The 22,162-nt window shown below is 36.6% G+C and overlaps 1 protein-coding gene across 2 annotated transcripts in view; it reads left to right on the top strand.

Moving 5' to 3' along the window:
* Window positions 1-22,162, top strand: part of LOC145673540 (putative ATP-dependent RNA helicase DDX60) — a 140,423-nt gene that overhangs the window by 31,143 nt on the left and 87,118 nt on the right. For both annotated transcript variants that reach the window (XM_081743342.1, XM_081743343.1), the window contains exon 3: window positions 8,962-9,146. In XM_081743342.1, coding sequence (XP_081599468.1) covers window positions 8,962-9,146 — 185 coding nt within the window. The remainder of the gene's footprint in view (window positions 1-8,961; window positions 9,147-22,162) is intronic.

Genomic DNA, 22,162 nt, shown 5'->3' with positions numbered 1-22,162 from the left:
CCCTGGGGAATACACTATCTCCGATACTATCGAACATTGTTTTAAACAGGGTTGGCAAAAACCATGGGTTTTATTAAAAAAAAACAAAAAAAACGGTTTTTTGGGTTTAAACCAGGTTTTTATGGTTTAAATAATTTGCTCTATATATTCATATCATATATGGACAGAAATAAGTTTGTTTCGCCTTCATGTTATTATGCAACAACCGGGTTATGCTGGAAGGGGTCACATAAGCTTAAAGCGGAATAAAAACCGCTTCTCGAGTTACATCCGAGAGAAATTGTCCTCCATTTGAATTCGGAACCAGGACTAATTGGCCACAAATGCGATACGTCTGCATTCACTCACGAAGGAATCCTGATAATAATAATAATAATAATAATAATAATAATAATAAAATACGTTGTACTGATCTTTGCATGCTTCTTAATATAACTGTCAAGAGTCATTTCAGAAGGACAAAAAGATAAACAGTTGCACAAGTGAAACCATTAAACAGAATTACATATGAACAATTTCAAAGTACTACGGAGTACAGAAGAACTAATTTAGTTCAAGTTAGTTACCAACGACTTTTATTGGTCCAAATTAAAGAAATACACCGACTTAATCTGCATATCAATAAGAAAAGTGAATAAAGATACGAATTATTTGAGTCCACTTTGGCTCAAACTCATTTATACATAAATAGATACCAAAGATACTTATTTCACTAAATGCCTCTCGTGCGGTCTGTATGACTCCCCCCCCCCCACACACACACAAAAAAAGTACGGCATTTTCGATGTATTTTATCAATAGTAAACATTGAAACGAAACAATATTTAGAATTTTTCTTCGATTGCAATTACATGACAATAATAACAAGTACAAAAAATCACAAAATAAACATTTATAAACTTATAAAAAAAGTTGCTTTTGTAGTATAATCTTTTTGAGTAATGAATGGGAAATTTAGGTCTGAATATAATACGAATAATATACGGGAGTGAAACGTGATAACCCACAAATGTGTTCATCAAGATTTTACAAACACTTACACTTTTACGAACATTTTTTTGTTTTTTGGTTTAAACCACCTTGGTTTAAACCAGCCAACCCTGGTTTTAAATCAGCTAGAAACATCTATTTTACAATAGGATACATCTAAGTATATTAGATACTGTCGTTATGCCGATGACTACCTCTTGTTTGTAATGAAAATATTCTTTTACTAATATTTGAACAGTTCAATAATCAGCATCCATAGCTGAAGCTCACTCTCGAACGTGAATCTGATAACTGTCTTCCATTTTTACATTTACTGATTACCCTATCGCATAATAAATTTATAATAGAAGTATATTGAAAACCCACTGCAGGCACTTCTGACATCAACAGTCAGCCCATCCACCACTGTAAAAGGCCAATATTTGGAAAATAAATTTTCGTAGGGCATTACTAATTTGTGATTCTCCTAGTGATCTCAATGGTGAAATACAGTTTTTATATTAAATAGAACAAAAGAACGGTTATAAGTGGCATACCTTACAATAGTGCTTTTGTCGAACACGTAGATCGGTCCAAGTCCCCAGAAAAAGTTATTCCTTACTTCGCACAATTATCGACAAAAATTTAACGTATTCTTGTAAAGCGTAACATAACTGCTTCCAGTACTCCCCCCCCCCCCCCGGGAACGTTTAGAAAACCATCTCAACGTATTTTGTTGATTCACTAAATAAGTCACGTATTTATCATGTTCAATGTGAATATGACTCCTCATATGTAGATCAAACCAAATGCAATTTCAACAGCAGATTTCAAGATCACATTAGACAATCAAAAAAGTTACGCCAGGGTGTCTACTATTCTGGAAAACCTGGAAAAGTCAGGAAATTTTATAATTTCTGGAGAAGTCAGGGAATTTTCTGTATATTTTGGAATTTTTGGTAAAGTTAGATTTATTTCATTGCTTTTACATTTTATCTGCACAATGTTTGCAAAACAACTTTTCGCTACAGCAGAAGTCATTATACAATTAATGATTTTGAAAGGAGTTGGCAACCCTTGCGTCTGGAGCCCATGGTTTCTGATCTCCACGTTAAAAAATGATCCTCATGTTCAGGGGTATAGCTAGCCTATTGCAACCGGTGACCTCCAATAAAGTCCTAAATAACATCTGTTGTGAGCTTGTTAGTTTTACTGTAGCGATAAGTTAGAGTATATCTACGTATTGTTAACTCTAATTTATAATATAATGTGTACCTACATTAAATAGATTTAAAACTTCTATTCCATTTCCTCCGTATTCCATTTTCAGTGCAGTTTGTCATTCCGCGTGTCTTTCGTGATGTTTATTATTATTTTCAGATAATTTCTGTGAATATTTTTGGTATGCTTGTAACTTTTTAATAACATTTTTTTCTAGCAAGTGCTCATATTTCTATAGAAAACGTTAATGTAGTAATTAGAAAGAGCTCAGCGATTATTACCACACTTGAAGTATGTTGATTCAGTTTCAGGAAGTAATCGAGAACCATCTTTAAAATTGTTAAATCATGTCTGAAAGATTCTTTGCTTGGGGCTAAATGATCTTTCTTTCAAATCGTTGCTGCAGACATTCAACCTTTTCTTACGAAATTTTAATCAGACTCACCAGTACTTACTTTTCTTTATAGTGAAATACTTAAACTTCTGAAGTCCCTCATGATTAGATTTGTTAAAAGAATCCATTGTGATTGAAGCAAGTTCTGAAGATCTGATGAAAGTTTGCCTAGAAGATGGTAGTAAGGATCTGTGTTCGAACTAAGCAAGTTGATGTCGGATGTGCAACACGTACAACATTAAAATCAGAGAAGTTATCTGAACTGGATATCCTTCGTTTTCGGAGAGATTATTTGCATATATTAGCAGGTTTTTGTAAGAAGATTCTGTGTAAATTGCCATTGAAATACAGACTTACTTATGGTGCTTCATACCTCTCTCCCGATTTAGTTTTAAAGAAGAGACTTGGGGAGGAACAAATAACCGTAGCATTGGAAGTGCTTGTAGAGAATCATCATTTGTCTGGCCCTGCTACTACAGTGAAATTTGTACTCAAGCTTCAGTTATCACAAGAATGAAGAATTGTTACGTGACTAAGGATCGTTTAGATCACTTGCGGTTCTTCATTCTTGACAACACTAACACCAGCAACAACTTTTCAGTGTTCGTTAGAAAAATTGTAGTGTTAGCACACGGAAACGCTTCCGTTGAATTCAGTTTCTCGTTGAATTAGGAGTTTCTGGTGAATAGTCTACACGAAAGAGTCTTCAGTTTTGCAGAGAATAGTACATGACGGTGTGACGTTCCACGGAGGTGTTCAGGCAATGTTAGTCTCTAAACAGTTAATTCAGGCAGCAAGAAATGGAAATGCCGAATGGAAAGAGGCTCTCAGAAGGAAGCAGACAACAACTGCGGAGTTGCAAGAACTGAAGAAAAAAAGGGGGAAAAAATCCTTGAGAAGGCAGCAAAGGAAATCAACGAAGTTGATGAGCACATGAAAAATCTTAAGAGGAAATCCAATAACGTGATCATAATTGGAAATCTCATGTAGATTTTAGTGTTCTAGATTATAAAAATATTCTGGATTTAGTATTCTACATAGAAATACTAAATATAAAATGCTTTTGTAATCTACAATATTAAAATTCACAATGCTCGTCAGTATTTGTATCTTGTAGTATTCATATAACTGTGTACACTGTCGTGTATGTATTAGCCGTACTTCATGTCCTGGAACAATAAAAAAATCTAATAGAAATATATCACTTGAATAGTCCAGTTTATGTAACTGAGTGTACCTCACAAGTACGTGGTATGAAATTACGAGGGTAGGTTGATAAGTTCTCAGCCTACCCAGGCTCAGACAAAGCTAGATATAAAAGTTATAAACGTTTATGAAGTTTATCATTTGTGAAGCTACTGTGCAAAATTTGGTTTAACTAAACCAATTTTAATTTTTTTTTTTTCAGGTCCAAAGTGAGGACGTCAGCCTACGTCCCAGAAATTAGTAAATTTGAACAATGTGCATTCATCAAATAAATCTTCCTAAAGAGACTCTCGCTGAAGGAGATCCACAATGACCTTGTCACGACATTGGGGGACAAGGCACCATCGTATCCACTGTGAAAAATGGGTAGCGTGGGCAGTTTGGTCTGAACGATGATCCAAGGTGTGGCAGACCAATTTCAGTGTCCTCCCCCGAGATGATTGACGCCATTCAGAGGATAATTCTCGACAATCGCCGAATTCCGCTCAAACAGATAGAGGACACATTGGGCGTTAGTCACGAACTGGTGTGAAAAGTTATCCATGAAGACTTGGGTATGAGGAAGGTCGCGGTAAAATGGATTCCGAAACTTTTGAACGCAGATCAGAAGCGTGAACGGGTGGAGGCAAGTAAGACAGTTATGTCCCAATTTCAAGCGGATAAGGCTAATTTTTTTTTGCAACGGCTGGTAACAGTGGACGAAACCTGGTTATATTTCTACGATCCCACGACGAAATAGCAATCGGCGGAATGGCACCACAGCGGTTCTCCACGTCTGAAGAAGACTAAGACACAGCGCTTCTCTGCTACGGTCTTCTGGGATTGTGAAGGAATTCTATTGCTGGAATATCTGATATCGGGTGAAACCAGCAATGCAACTTATTATACATCTTTTCCGGACAAACTGAAAGCAGGACTAAGGAGAAGAGACGTGGAAAGCTGTCAAAAGGGGTAATCTTCCTCCAGGAGAATGCACCCTCACACAAGGCACGTCTGACATTGCATAAATTGGAGAACCTACGGATTCAAATACAGGAACATCCACCTTATTCGCCTGATTTGGCTCCATCAGACTTTTATCTCTTTCCTAAATTGAAAATATTTTTAAAGGGAACGCATTTCAATAGCACCGATGATGTCATTTCTCAAACAGAGGCCTGGTTTGCATAGCATTCATCCGACTTCTATTTGTCTGGCCTGCAAGCACTGCAGCAGCGATGTGAAAAGTGCATTGCACTACAAAGGGAATGTGTTGAATAAAAACACCAAACTTCGCTTCCTATCTACTTGTTTTCTTGGTGAGGCTGAGACCATATCAACCCACCCTCGTAAAATCTTTATACGCATTTTTGTGTATTATGTATGTATGTTTCGTCATTCACATTTTTTTTTTTGTATGAAAAACATATATCGCCTGTTTATTTCAAGAACGGCATAACTCAAAAGTCGCCCTATTGACTTATGGGCAGAAAATGAAAGCTAATGTTGACGTCTATTTCTGTTTTTTTTTTTTTTTTTTTTTAATGTGTTTCCAAAACTGGGCACTAGAGAGCACTTTGTGTCGTTCTTGCTCCCATTTGTTTCTATTGCGTTTCGAAACTTTAAACGCTTCTCCTGAAAAGTTAGGAATTTTGAGTTATGTCGTTCTTGAAATAAACAGGGTGCGGTTCTGAAGTACCGTGAAAGAGCACGCGTTATTTGACATCGGCGTTTGTAGAAAGCTGTACAGTTTCTGAATGTAGAACTTAAAAGAAAAGATAATTGAAATTTCAATGAACGTTCTCAATCTAAACTTTACATTTCTCCATACCTTGAAATCAGATATCAAGACGTCTGCAGATGATCCTATAATATTGAGAGGAAGTTGTGGGTTACTTTGCATGGAGATTTAAGGCTGTAACTGAGGCAAGGAACTGGAGAATCGTTTAATTTCTAATACCGCTGGATAACTTATTTAAAGGTGTTCCAGAACTTCGTGCCCAGTACATGTACAGAGGCTGAGAAAATTTTCTAGAAAAGTTTTACTCTGTGTTGACTTGTGGATTGATAATAGTAGTGTTGTTCAGCGAACCATTGATATTTATTCGTGTATTCTATTGTGTATTCAAGATGTTATGGAGGGTAAGAAAGTTTCCAGATTTTCGAGGTGTCAATTCGTGTCAGGTATGTTAGAAGAAGATAAAATTCTTATTTCTAAACGTGCAATTTTTAAAGCATTTTCTTCAGAAAGAGAACCTTTTCTTACTAAATTTGAAATCTGACGCTTCTCGCAGTCCATTTCTTTACAATAGTTTATTGGATGTGATAAAAAATGTAATGCAAACGTTTGTAAAACTAGAAGCTTTTAGTTGTTTGAGTTCATGTTTGCAAATTGATGTGGAAAACGAAGAAAATCTTATTCCTGTGAAAGATACTGACATTGGTTTTATACAGTTACTGCGTTTAAAAAACGTTAGCCAATAATGGATTTTCACCGAAATTGCAGAAAGTGTGTACAGATGTTTGTTTTTAAACTTCTGGACAAGTCACCTTTAAATTATAAATTAACTACAGCTCTTTCATGTTTAGATCTTAATGGTTCTGTAAAGTTTAATGCTGGAGTGAATTGCATGAAGTCTCTTTTAGCTGAACGAGTTGAAAATAATTGATTAGATGGCAGTAAAACAGATGGGATTGTGAAGCAAGCAGTTCAAAGGGAGTTGTTCGAATCCAAATTGTAAAACCATAATTAGTCAGTATTCTAGAACTGCTAAGGGTTTGGATGACTTTTGGCTAAATTATGTGTATACTTCAGAGTGCAGTGATCTGATTTGTCTCATGAAATTCCAAATCTAGAACGAAGATTTTCAGTCAGTGGGCAATGTGTAGCGAATTATCTAAAAGAACAAATTTGAGTAGTACGCAGGGGCCGCGGTGGCTCAGTGGTAGAGCGTTCACCTCTGGTGCTTGGGGTCCCGGGTTCGATCCCAGCCCCCGCCAAGTGAACTTTGTGGTGGATAAACAGCGTGTGCGTGGGTTTTCTCGGGTTCTCCCACTTTCTTCATTCCACCATTTCATTCATTTCTCATAATCACCGTCTCCTTTAGCCTAACCGGCATAACCGTGAGACGTAAAACTCACAAAGATTTCATTTCATTTGAATAGTACGCAGACTTGTGTACGATACAGCAGGTTCGTCTGGTGACCTCGAGAAACTATCCATAATGAAATCCATGATTCCTTATGCACGAAATGTTTGTATTCGTTTTGTAGAAGCAACAAATGAGGGGTGAGCGGAAGAGGAAGGGAGACACACACACACACACACACAAAAGCTGAAGACAGGATAATAAAGATCATTCTGAACGAGCTTGAAGCTAAGAGGCGTAAATAATGAAAGATATGGCCAATATGATGCGGAAAATAAAGCGTTTGGAGAAGTGAAATGAGTTAGTAATACTATTGATTTTTTCTAGAGATTTGTCAATATAGAACAACTAGTTTTATGTACAGTCAGAACCAATATTAAGTGTAGGTTGGAGCTGTCGTACGTAGAGATCACATATCGTTGTGGTATATGTAGTATCATTACCTTGTTACGAAAAAGTGGTATCATTACATGTTGGCAACCTACAGTGTACCACGTAAACCCTCTCCTCACACTAAATAAGGAACCAAGAATACACATAATACAAGAATATGAAATCTCCATACATGTAGAAATTAACATGGAGAACTTACGTGTATGTACACGATAAGAACTATTGTACCAAAGACATTAATCAACTTGTACTAGGTGAACACTAAAAAACACGAATGCTATCTAACCGAGTCAGGGCAGAAGCGCAGCAAGAGGACCCGAATAGTAGTGACGTGGTGTGTCCGTAGAAAGAACCGAAAACGACGGTGGATAGCGTGGGAGCAAAGATTTATTTCCAATATTAATTTCCACATGTATGGAGATCCAATAGTATCCTTGTATTATGCGTATTCTTGGATCCTTATTTAGTGGGAGAGATAAGTTGGTACATTTTTGGTTGCCAACATGTAATGTTAGCACTTTTTCATAATATGGTACTGATAATACATATACCACAACGATATGGGATCTCCAAGTATGCTAGAATAGCTATACCAGCGTTGTAAACTATTACCGTCCGACCTATACTTAATATTGTTTCTAACTGTATATACATTCAACCTTTTCCAATGAGCGTCTTACGCGACTTTTTGCCTTTGTATGTGACGAAACTTTCATGTGACAAACGTTACAGATTAAAGTTTAAGGGAAAATGTTTTAAGTTTTTGCTTTGTTCAGGAATTTCTATTAGCTAAGTCTTCTGTAATTTCATAATAAAATAAGTTATATTTATTTTTATATTAATCATTGTTCTAGTTGATTTAGGAGAAAATACAGTGTCCCCCACATGAAACCGGTCCCACCTCATGCACGAGATTCAAATATCATTTTAACAGCAACAATAAAATAATTAACAATGAGGTTTCCTGTAATGTCCATGCGAATTCTATCTTTCAGGGGTCCTCACTGTCGGGCGCTTATTCCTCTACGCATTCTGAACAGATCCCACAGTCCTCCATTTGTTGTCTTGGATAGTACTGGTCGTGGGAAGTTCCCTACCAGGGTACTTCACGTGAAACATTTCCTTACATTCCTTGATGGAGGCTGTCTTTATGTAAAATTCCACAATATCAATTCGCTGTTCTAATGCAAAGTGCCCCATTTCTATCACCAATGTTCCTTTTTACCACAAGCACTAATTCAACACATAACACATTCTAACAACTCAAAAATACGAGCTTCTTACAACATCTGACACATGAACACACTGCTGCACTCAACTTTCCAATAAAATGCAGTGTATCCAACTTTCGAGCCAGTGTTGTGAGTCCACAAGCAATTAAACTAGAGATGATTAACTGGTACGTGGGGCATACCGGTTTTATATGGGACATACTGTATATTACTTATGTAGATATGCTTTCTTGGTCTTGTTTTTCTATGACCACGGTTAATTTAGTATCAGGAAAATTTTCAAAAAAACATCTTTAGGAAAACCAGGGAATTCTTTCTCATTAATTTTGTCGCTACCCTGGTAATGATGTTTTCAGTGCAAATTTAATTTTGTGAATTTCGTATTAATTTTGAATACGATTTTATCTTTATTCAATAGATGAGCATAGCGGAGAGGTTGAAAACCGTAGAACACAATATGATAAATCCAACTGTGAAGTTGTACACAGCGAGGAAGAAGTGGCTCCCCAAATGGACGTAAATGATGCTAGTGAATTTGTTAAGAAGGGAAAATCAAAGAAAGAGAAGAAGAAAGCTAAGCAGGAGGAGAAGAAAAGTAAAAAGGTGAGAAGCAGAAAAATCAACTTTGCTTTTTGAACAGTAGTAGATTTAGTGTTTCATAACATACTGTATATGACTAAAAATGTGGATGTTAACCCATTTTCTGAAGAAAGAAAAAGAAATAATTATTAACTGTTGACCGAAAATACGTTCCAATGCTTTAGAAATACCTTTAGAAAATAAATTGTTATATCGTAAGTAGAAATAAAATTAATTATAATACATAATATAATAAGTTCAGTCATGGTAATTTTTTTGTATGTTCCCCCTTTGCTCTATTTTATCTTTTGTAGATTCAGAAGTAGACCTCATTCCTTACGTCTTGATCCAAGTACAAATGACTTAGGTATCAACATCATCATCATCATAGGTATTTGCCATTATTGGCTGGTCATTTGCCGTAACTGAGAAGCTTTTATGTTCCACGGTCTTCCGCTAACCTCTTCCTCTTCATGTATGATTTTTCTGTTTTGATATCGTCTATTAATTGTAGTCTCCTTCGCCCCCTCCCTCTCTTTCCTGCTACCATACCCTCTAGCACGTCCCTCATGATACAGTTTCTTCTTAGCCAATGTCCCAACCAGTTTCTCTTCCTCTTCTTAATAATATCTATAATTGTTCTTTTCTCCCCCACCATTTCTAACAGTCCTCATTCGTTTTCCGCTCGATCCAGCTAATTCTTTTCATTCTTCTCCACACCCACATTTCGAAAGCTTCAGTCGTTTCTCATCATTTTTGCGTAATGTCCATGTTTCTGATCCATACAGTACAATACTCCACAGGAAGCATTTTATGAGTCTTTTTCTCAACTCTTTATTCAAGGTCCCACAAAATAGTATTTTCTTCCTTCAGAAGGCTTTTTTCACCATTCCTATCCTTGCTTTTGTTCCAAGTTCACACTTAATATCATCACCAAAAATACTACCCAGGTATCGAAAACTAATTACCTGTTCTATTTTCTTCCCTCCTCTTTTATATTTGACACCGAACGCTTCGTTCCAATCACCATGGCTTTTGTCATTCTAACATTCATTTTCATCCCATATTCCTCACAGTCCTTCCTCAAATTTTCTAACATCTTGTTGATTTTCTCTTCAGATTCCTCAACAGGCGCCATATCATCTCCAAATCGTATACATCTAATCATTCTACCTCCTACTAAAGTGCCCTCTTCATTTTGTAGGCTATTTTTCACTACCTTTTCCAGATAGATATTAAATAATGTTAGCGAGAGACAGCATCTCTGTCGAACCTTCCTTCCAACTGCACTCTCCTTTGTCATTTCTTCCCTATTCTAACACTTACTGTTGGTTCATATATGTTTCTTTTTAGTATTCGATCTTCTTTTTTCACATTATTTATTTATTGGACTGTTTATTAGAATGATTTAGGTATTGATCCGTAAAAATCAAGTGCCTTTTTAGTGATACTGTCATGTGTCAACTAATTGTAATCCAAACCCGGACTTTGTCACCATGCATATACCCATATGTAGCTCAGAAATTAATGATCATTATAGCTAGTTATAGGGCAATTGAGTATATGCTCGTAATAAACTTGACCATTTGACTAAGATAATCGCAGATATTGCGATAAGTTGGTATTGTCTTAATTTATTAAATAAATTGGAGACATCAGATTTAGTTAAATATTCAAAATTGTTGCTGTGGCCTTTATCTATCTTTTGGGCTATGTTTAATCGTACTCAAATCCAAGAGTGGAATTTTAACAGAAGAAAAGATTAGCAGTTATGGTCGTATATAAGCAATGTGCTTATCAAGTCATGGACCAGCTGTGTACTCACCAAATTCGTTCTGCGAGGATCGCGGAGTAGATCTTGCCTCTTCTTTGGTTACTAGTAAACTCTCTCGAGTTCTCTATTAATTCAGTCCACCTACCTTCTCTTCCTAGATTTTTGGGGGCGTCATTATTCTTCCGCTTACCGTAACATTGCAAAAATTTCCTGATTTCTAGAAATAGCTAGGGTTTATGTTATTAAGGCAACACATTGCTACATAACATATTTCTTATTAGAAAGAATGTTCTATCGGTACATAGTTTTTAAGTTACTACATCATTTCCTTAATTGTTCTGAAGATACGTGAACAACCTTCAGCATCAGTCTGAGAGTTGAATTTTATTTAATTTAAAAATATGAATAATGTACAAAGTATTGAGACCATAGTTAATTAAATATCTTTTCCCTTTCACCAATTAATTTCTGTCATGTTACAATACTATGGGCTGTCCAATAAATCCATATGGTACATCCCTTGAAATTTCGTGTAGTTGTGATAGGTGAAGAATAATGCACTTAAATACAAATTCTTTTAAATCATCTTAAACTATAGTAGAGGAATTATGTTTGAATGATTCTTGAAAAAAAGTTAGTAAGAAAAGCATAACAAATCGAACTCGCACTGAAGAAAGAAATTCAAGTTTTCGTTGATCTTTGCCACGTTGGTGAAAATCCTTACTAATTATATATAAAACTACATGAACTGACATAAAATAAACGGGTTAGGGGGTCTGAAGAAGGGATGAAGAAATTCCCCATCTTATTCAAATAAGCCTTGTTTTGGACCTATAATCTCATATTTTAGGTATTTGCAATTGGAATAAAAACTTGAAATTCGGTATGCTTGTACGTTTTCGTTAGCGTTACCTAAGTAAATCATGCAAAAACAAAACTTTCCAACTGTTAAAGTGGTTTTATAGGGAACTGAAAAATCTGTCCCATGTTATTTATATGGGACGTCTTCTACACCTCAAAATGTTTAGGCACTTCCGGCAGCATCAGAACGATGAAGTTTGGCATGATTGTAGCCTGGTCCAAAGTCTGGTTGCATAAAATATATAAGTACTTCAGACTCCAGAAATCGATAAAATATTTATTTATGGTAGAAACTTGTGTGCAGGAGCAGTAAATAAAAACGTTATTTCAGAGTTGGTGTTCTGAGGGACTGGTTATTATTGTGAGGCACCTTTTATGCAGGTTATATTTGACCATATTCATGGTCCTCAGCATACCGGACTACGTGGGTATTAAAGAAGTGATGAGGTGAAGATACAAGTTCCATAAGAGTTGGTCAATAAAGGAAGTAAAGGAGTCCTCATTCTTCACTTCCTAAAATCTTTCATCAAGCTGTAAACTGTTTGTTTTGAGTCAGACTTGGGCGAGATTAACTGAAATGAAGAACATATTCATTACATGGATTGAGGCGATCTTGGTTTTGTTCATATACAAGGGCTCGTGCAAAAGTTTCTGCAAACTATAAATAACAGTGGCGGCTTTCCGATATTATAAAATACGAAGGAATAGATCTTTTTATGTTAAAATTATCTTTGATTATTTAAGTCTATTCGTATATTTTCACAGCAGTTTGCAGAAGTTCTTAAGAAACCGCTGTTCGGAATGGGTCAACAGCTGTTTTAGATGCCACAAATCGCTCACCATGCATCTTATTGGATCAGAAGATCCAATATATTTCAAATAAAAATTTTCTTGTACGCCTTATATCTGGAGAACTACATATAGTGTATCCATACCCAAATTATCACTTAACTCAGTATGATGTGCTTATTCCGTAGAAAATACGAAAACTCGATTTAGGGACCGTTCGAAAATGTTGTGACTCCTGATCCAAAACTGATTATTGACCAAGATCGCAATCTTTTGATGCTTTTTTTTTAATCATTCCTAAAAATCTTGTTTTTTATATGTGTAATGGTGTTAAGTCAGGTGAGAAGTGACAGTGAGTCATTAAATCGACATTTTTATTGAAAAAAAAAAATTAAGAGTTTAGTGTGCTGAGTAAAAACTGGCGTTCTGGTAGTGAAGAATGTTGCGATGATTTGAAGTTTTTTACGCAATTTATTGAGGACCTCTGGCAAATGAATTGTGGTATAATACTCGGCATTTATAATCCTTCGACCTTCTAAAGCTATGCTTGCCACATGTTCGGTGTGATTGAAGAAACAAGCCACTATTTGGATGATAGCACTTCTCGAACGAACAACTTTTGTTGCTTTCGGCTCACTTTGAAATAGCAGACAATGGATTGGTGTGTAGTTTCGGATTCGTATAAATAGATCGAAGTTTCATCCGCTGTAACGATGTAGTACTCCAAGTTTGACTTACCTAAATTGCCACGAGCCTGTTTTTGAACTTCGGTGAAGTAGTGTGAAATCCAACAGCTTCAAAGCTTGTGTACGTTCAGGTGACCATGCAGAATCGTGTGTATGGTTTTCAAGTCAATGTTCAAGAATAATCTGACAATGTATCACATACGATCCCTCTTAATCATTTTACACATAGCATCATCATCATTATTGGCAACAATAGACATGGATGGACGACTTAGTGAAACTCATCACTGAGGGCGACCATGCTGAAATTCGGAAAAAGCAACTATAGACAGTCCTAATAGAAGTTGGTTCATCCTCAAAGACCATGTAAAGTCACACAAAGCACTGTGTCGTTGTTAAACTGATTTGAAATTATAAAAGTCATTGCTTGAAAGTGTTCACTAGAAATTTCCATTTCTCACAGGAAACTACTTGAAATTTCTGTGAAAAATAAATTAATAAACTTAAGCAAACTCTCAAAGATAATTTAAGTACAGAAAGGTGTATTCTTGTAAATTTTATAATAGCAAGAACACTAGCATCATTGTAAGTAATAATTTGTAGAAACTTTTCTAGAAGCCTTCGTGCACCAGAGAACAAACTTCTAATGTGAGCCTGTGGCTGCAATGTATATTTTTATTTTTTAAATTTGATATCATATGTTACCGTAATCGTTTTGCAAGTTTACAAGCAAGTTATTGTCTCTCTCAACTAATAGGGCTAATCGGTGTATTGTATCTATGTGCTTTTGCTAATCCAAAGAAAACTGGCAGAGAAGAAGAAGAGGTGCTAAATGGTTCATCAGTTTTCTGGAAGATGTGAAAAAGTATCTTACAAAATACAAAATAATTTACGCACATAAGATCATGTCTGTCGCGAAAAAACCGGGAACAAGTCCATCCCACGTTATACTATAACGTTAGATATACGTCTCACATAGTATCTTTGCCAAAAGGCACACTAAACCCCAACTTAGTCAACCAAAGGGTGTACTGATGTGCAGACCAAAAGAAATATTCGCACCAGGAAATTAGAGAGAGACTGTAAAAAATTCGAAGACAATTAATTCTCGGTCCTTTTCGCTGGTCTTTATGGCGGGAGCGCGTACTTTTGATACATGAGGTCCCGGTAGGAGAGAACAAAAAGTTTAATTTCACAATTTCATGAATCATCCGTTTTTTTTAGCCTAAAGGCAATATTTCTAAAAACCCACTTTTTCCGGATTTAAATATATATATATATATCGGATGTTCTAAAAATGGCGCCCACGGTCCACAGAGCACTATTCTAAAGGCCCAAAAAAAAAAAAAAAAAGATAGTTTGCCTTCCGGGGCCTCCTTCAGCCACTATGGAGAATCAAAATTTCACAGTGTGGCAACTGCAGATTAATTTGGAGCCATTAGCATTAGTCTACGAATACAACAAAGCAGTTGAATCGATTGCTACATTAATAAAGTGATGCTAGTGTCAATCAATATCGACTTTAGCTGCCATTTGGAAAGCATCGATAAAACTTTGCAACAACGCAACTATAGGATGGAGGACATCTATCCATATGTTGGCTAACATCACCAGATGAACAGTGTTGCCAACCCAATATAAAGTTATGTTTTTTTACTGGAATGACCTAAATTTAATTTCATAATTTGAATCAGCAATGAAAACAAAGACGAAAGAGATGACACTCGCAGATCAGTGTTGCATACTTTTTGAGAAATAACGTTAAACATGTGTCAAATTTAAACGCCTTTAACGCACACAGCGAATGAAGTAGTAACTATTTGTGCACATTAAATTAAATACTGGGAAGAAATCTTTAAGATGACTTCAAGTTTAGAAAGATCAGTTAAACAGTGTTGCCACAACAGAAGAGAAAAAAGTAGATTTTAGAAATAGTGCAATAACTTGGAAAAGGTCCCTAGTACAGTATGGTTTAAAATTCATAGAGCAAATCAGTATGTCATAAGGAGCATTGTCACGTATATTTGAGATTGTTAAGTCAAGTACTTACCGAGATGTTCGGTACTTTGTAAAACCTGAGAATTTTGTGCTGTACAAGATGGTAACGCTGTTTCAAAATTCCCTGTTTTCCCTCTGCGTTGGAGAAATATTAAAGTAGTAATCTGTGACAGAAGTTATATTCTGTGAAATGCTGAACTAAAGCAAACAATTTAAAATAAGGAAACACAATTTTTTTTTTTTTTTTGTGTGTTTCATGAATTTTTTAGTGTATGCTACGAATAATTGTTTCTTGCTGATCATCATAAACATATATTTCTTTAATGTACATCTCCTGAATATAAGTTAGAAAAGACAATAAAACGTAGATATTAATAGTTGTCAAATTTTAATTGAAAATACATAGGCTAAGTTCTGTTAAATGGCAGCAAAATATTTCTGATCATCCAACATTTATACGTACTGTCCAATTTTAGGGGAACATACACAACTCATTTTGTATTTCATTCACCACGAAATTAAGTACAAATAATTTATAAATTGTTTTTAAAGCACAGCACGTAGAAATATGCCATAAAAGCTATAGTGGAACAAACACCAAACAGTCTGTGTTAGGTGGCCATTAAAGCAAGAAATGTATCTGATCGGTCAAGGAACGGAGAACGTGGTAGGTCCATGAATGGGCGTATCCGTAGTGAGCTGGCGCGTAAACGAGTATAGTGTAAAAAAAAAAACACGAGCAAACGTGTGTTGGATGGCCACAAAAAGCAAAGAAGTATTTAACCAAGTTAGCGCAGGGCGAGACTAGTGGAGCCTCAGGTGTCTATAGGGATCAGGCGCGTTAGCAAAGGTGGGTATGCTTGTAAAGAAAATAGTGCAAACATACTTGTGTAAAGAATATTCCATAGTTCTTCTGCAAATTATGTGCAACATCGTATTCCTTAGCGCAGCTTAGCTTTCTGTATAACGTCCCACGTTTATGCCATTAAGGCTAAGGGGGTCAATGATTAAGGCAAGTGACTGATAATGGAAGAATTGGTGGGATAAGAATACCTGACAACTCGATGGACACGATGTTATCCACCACAAACTATTGGACCATAAATCTCTTTGCATTAATCAAAATCTTTTGCTTTTTGTATAATGCTTCACAATAATTGAATACAGATTTATGATATACTGCATAATGATATGTCTGAAAAGCGATTATTCTCGGAAAAATATGTACAAACCTCTGCATGGTGGTCACTAGAAACTAACACTTCATCTATTTCAACAGAACGAAGCTGGAAACTCACATGAGCTTGTGTCCGTATGGTGGAGGCATGTCAGCGACATTGTGTGTGCGCGTAAAGGAAGACGACGGGCGAGAAACGAGCACCAACCTCTGCTACGTGGTCATTATGATGTAACACATTTTTGGAGTTGAGCATAAGCATACGTGGGAATGTGTCCGTAAAAAACAAACACGTCAGCACGTGAAAATGAAATCGAAATGCTTACTTTCGGTTTGCGTTGACTCAAACCGTTACAAAATGAGAGGATCCAGGTATAAGTACCAGGATCATTTCAAAACTCTTGCACACAGCCCATGCACGACCGTTTGAGTCACTTTTAGGTGACCATAGTGGAAGACCATCAACTGAAACAGACTACATCTCTGAGATTATTGTGAATGACATTTTGAGAGAGGATCGACAAAAAACATCTAAGAAAATTGTATATGAGGCCAAAATGTCTGTCACTTCAGTTTACAGAATCATTACTGAGGAGCTGAGGCTGAAGATGAGGTGGGTTCCGCATGATCTGAATGAAGAGCAGAAAGTATGTCGCAAAAGAATTGCTTCAACGTTACCAAACAGAAGGAGATCAGTCTGTGCGAAGGACTGTTGCAATTGATGAAACCTGGATACGAGATTTTGAATCAGAACTAACGTTTCAGTCGTCACAATGAAACAGTTTAAACTCTCCACGTCCGAAGAAATTCCGCCGCCAACAATCAAAGGTTAAATTCACGATGATCTTCGTGTATGACATGAATAGAGAGATGGCTACAATAGAGTGCCACATGAGACGTCTGTACCAGGCGCATACTACAAGCTGTTTCTGCAAAATGTTTTGCACCTGAAAATTCGTGAAAGAAATCCCGACATGCTTGCAGCTGGTGTCCTCATTTTAAACGATAATGCAAGACCGCATACTGCTCTACGAGTAAGGGTGACACTCGACAAGTATGGATGGGAAATACTTTCCTACCAAATATAGTCTGGTTTGAGCTCACCAGGCTTCGATTTGTTTCCCAAATTGAAAGAACAGCTCCGTAGAAAACGTTTTGATTCAATTGACGAAGCTTTCAGTGAGGTAACTCGAATGATCAGACACCTCAACAATGAAGGTGCCCTATCCAGAATACAGAATTTACCAAAACGTTGGGAAGCTGTCATAAACAAGTTTGGAGGTTATATTGAAGGCATGTAAAGGTATTTTGTACGATATATTATTTACTTTCATAATATCTTACAGTGTGCAGAACTTTTCAAATGACTGTCGTACAATATATTGCAAAAAATATTCTGAACATGTGCTAGGACATAACATTGTACGTACGGGTACATGTAAACATTAGAATCTATTGTTACCATAACAAATAATAGTCTATGTGCCATGCTAAATAACAGTATGAGTCTAATTTCATAATAATGTTCGCAAAATTAGCGGGTCGCAAACGAATACAAATAATGAAATAAATAACACTGCCCAAAACATAAAAACTTCTTATATACCTCCGCGATCAACATAGGTGATTCTTAAGGAAACGGTCACGCTGATTTCGAAAATCGCCTAAAAAATTTCCTGTCACCCAGGTTCAAAAGATATGAACAGATTTATAATTCGGATTATAGACAATATGACCACGATTATCCGATACAGTTTTCGCTATATTTCTCAGCCCTTATTCAACCAATTTATAGCAAATTTGAAAGGTATGTTTCTAAGTATATTTATTTATATTCCCCAAAGTGTGATCGATTGAATAGGGGCTGAGATATAGCCCGAAAACTCTGTCGGATAATCGAGGTCGTAGTGTATTATATGCACACTAAAACGTTTCGATAGAGATTGTTACATGGTCACGCCTGTAAAGTTTTAACATACTTATAAAATCGTGCAACTCTCTTTTTAAATCAGCTTACTGAATCATTCGTAACAATGGCGTAGAGAAGAATTGAAAAACTTTGGGGTTCACGGAGGTAAGATGTTTATAAAAGGTCTTGGAAATATCTATTCAAACTCATTATTAAGTGCCCCCCTTTGTCAGGCTATATCTACACCATCGATACCTTATATTGTGCTGCCTCTTATAATCCTGTTTACTCTCGCGCAGAAGGAACCAACAATAGTCTCCCATCATTCCAGGATTCTTACGATCTTGGTATTTCTCCTCAATCACGGAACCTTTCCCATTGTTTATCACTAACATCTGCTAGATTGTCAGGGGAAAGGTCTAGATATGAATGAAGCAAGTGAATTTTCAAGGACATACTGCAACCCATGTTTTTGTAGCATTCTAAAATATTTCTGACCAATGTTTCGTAATTTTCTTCTTTTCTGTTTCCAAGAAACCCGCGTACGACGCTTTTAAAAGACTCCCAACTCAGCTCCTTGTAGAAGATTTTAAAACGTTTCGTCCAAAATGACTTTTCTGATTTGGAACCCAGTAAAAATGCCTTCCTTCAATTTAGCGTACATCATCTCAGGAAACATATTTTTCACGTATGTAAAACCGTCACCATCATTGTTAAGTTCCTTCACAAAGTTCATCATCAACCCAAGTTTTATATGCAAGGGTGGGAGAAGAATTTTATGGTGAGGAACCATACAGGCGCGAAGAGATCTTGTCAACAACTCTGAATCCTGACACCTCACACAGGGGTGCTTCTTGCAAGGTAAGCTGAACGCGATAAGACATTTGAATCATTGTTGGGCTATAGAAACGAAAAAAAACATAATGATATTTGGCGCGAGGAACCGAATAAATGAATTGTTTATAACCTAAAGGCCTTACAATTAGTGTTGCTAACTAGGGCGTTTTGTCACCAAATGTAGCGATTTGATAACATATTTTAGAGACGATATTTGTTTCGTTTACAATTGTTAAACTAGGGATTTTGTGACTTTTAAAATATACAGCGAATAAACTAGCATTATTTCCATTAGAATAAGGTTTCCAATGACTTTTCGCAGTATGTTTAGTGATATTATTGTTAATGTTGTTGGCAACACTGCTTATAATTATTATCTATTTGGTCTAGGAATTAATTCGTGCGGGTGGACAAGAGATGGCGCAACGAACGGAGCGTCCCACAGTTCCGTGTATCCACACATGTGTTGCAAACCCCTGTCATCGCGTATCGTTCGTAGTATAGGGCAGTGGATTAAAGCGTCAACAACACCAGTTTGTAGTTAAGTGAACATGGCGCAATTTGTGCCTGATAAAGTGTTTTTGCGGGGTGTCCTGCTGCATTACTTTAACATGCAGAAAAGTGCGACTGAAAGTCATCGTATTTTGGTGGAAGTGTATGGTGACCATGCTCTAGCTGAGCGAACGTGTCAGAAGTGGTTTGCACGGTTTAGAAGTGGTGATTTCGGCTTGGCAGACCAAGAGCGAGCTGGACAGCCAAAAAAATTTCAAGACGAAGAATTGACAGCATTGCTCGAGCAGGATTCGTGTCAAACGCAGGAACAACTTGCAGCAGCATTAGGCGTTGATCAAACAACAGTCTCCAAACGCTTGAAAGCCATGGGAATGATTCAAAAGATGTCACATTGGGTTCCACATGAATTGAAAGACAGAGACGTTGAAAGACGAAAAACCATTTGCGAATTGCTGCTTCAACGACAGAGCAGAAAGGGGTTTCTGCATCGAATTATTACGGGTGATGAGAAGTGGATCCATTACGAGAACCCTAAACGAAAAAAGGCCTGGGTGAAACCAGGTGAACCAGGTCCATCACAACCAAAACGAGATATTCACTGTGCAAAGGTTATGCTGTGCATATGGTGGGATATGAAAGGTGTGGTGTACTATGAGCTGCTGCAACCGGGTGAAACTATGAATGGAGAACGTTATCGACGACAATTAATGCGTTTGAAGCAAGCTCTGGCCAGAACACGACCAGAATGGGAGAACAGACATGATAAACTTATTGTTCAACATGATAACGCTCGCCCACATGTCGCAAAACCGGTCAAAACCTATTTAGAAAATGTCGGATGGGAAGTTTTACCCCACCCGCCGTATTCACCAGACGTTGCTCCTTCGGACTATTACTTGTTCGATTGCATGAACAACGATTTGATTGGACAGCGGTTTACTTCTTCAGAAGATATCGAAACATGGGTCTCTGACTGGATCGCTTCCAAGGATGAGGACTTCTTTCGCCACGGAATCCGTACATTGCCTGACAGATGGGCGAAAGTGGTGGCTAGCGATGGACAATATTTTTCTTAAGGTATTTATGTATTTTGTGTTTGTACTACAGCTTCAATGTGTGCGTACCAACCGCACGAATTAATTCCTAGACCAAATACTTTAAAGAAGAGAGAAAAGGACTTTGAAAATTACAATATCCTTATGGCAAAGTGTTTTAAACTTCCACTCTTCGATTATTGACGGTTAACTGGGCTTACTTTACGTTCTTCATTTCAATAAATTACGTGTATGAGCGAAATACATATCATGCAGTATCTCAGAACTGTGACGTGATGTGTAAAAATTGTGATCATTTTTGTTTTCTACACACGAAAATCATTCAGAATCACTTATTATTTTCCCGGAGGTAAAAATCATGTTGGGCAGTGTAATTATATTTGCATACCAAGTATCGCAAAAAATGCCAATTTTTACATTTCGTTAAAACAATCCACTGCAGAATGAAGCCGTATAAAACATTTTAAGACATACATTAATTACGACCTAGCTGCTGCGTATGTAAAAGAAAACTTGAACGTATGTTCTTTGTGATATTAATGCACAATTCACATATTTTTACGTTTGGTGAAGTATCATAGAAGGAGTTTACCAACCGTATACTTTGCTAAGCTAACCAAAGCCAACCTACCTATCCTAACTCATATTGGGTCTAGGATGTTTCGGTGTAGGACGTTACGGTGTAAGGACGTTTTGGTGTAAGGACGCTTGGCTGTAAAGGACGTTTCGGTGTATAGCCTAATATTTGATTGCATTAATCATATGCTTGTAATGAACAGTCATGAAGTGTCATAGTGTAGCCACTCTGGAATAGTGTAAACTGATTAATATTGTTATTGAGTTTCATTGTTATTGCTCAATTTCTTCGTAACATTGACGTATTTTTTCATTTTTCTGACTTCATGTCCGCCAATTAACTTATTTGTTCCATTTGAACAACACTAACAAGGAGACTTACGGAAGTGTAATTTACTGATTTGAATGAAACTTTGCATACTTGTAGAATATCAAAAAATAATCGTCACGTACTTTTTTTTTTTTTTTTTTTTTTTTTACTTTTACTTTTACTTTGGTAATGGTGCGGGTTTAAGGGTAGAAACCACCCTTTGAACGTTAGAGGTGGCCTCCAAGCTTAAACAGAAAATAATTATTAAAATAGAAGATTAAATCATACGGCCAGCTTACTGCCAAGGGGTTTTAGGACAGGTGATTCAGAACCTGACGTTAAAATTACAAAATTTAAATTGGCGGATCCAATATGATGATTACAATTACAAATAGTCTTCTGGTTTGAAATGTTCTGCAGTTAGCCAACAACACTTATAATTGGCAGGGACTACTGAGAGAAGGTGCAGACTGATTTGAAACCCCTTTTTGTACTTATTTTAACAGGACGTTTGATTAAATCTATAGCCAAAAAGTTAGAAGCCAGTGCCAATGC

Source organism: Thermobia domestica, chromosome 16 (assembly GCF_964235325.1).
Source record: "Thermobia domestica chromosome 16, izTheDome1.hap1.1, whole genome shotgun sequence".
Lineage (NCBI taxonomy): Eukaryota > Metazoa > Arthropoda > Insecta > Zygentoma > Lepismatidae > Thermobia > Thermobia domestica.
Note: the sequence above shows the minus strand (reverse complement) of the source record. Positions and strands in the feature narration are given on the sequence as shown.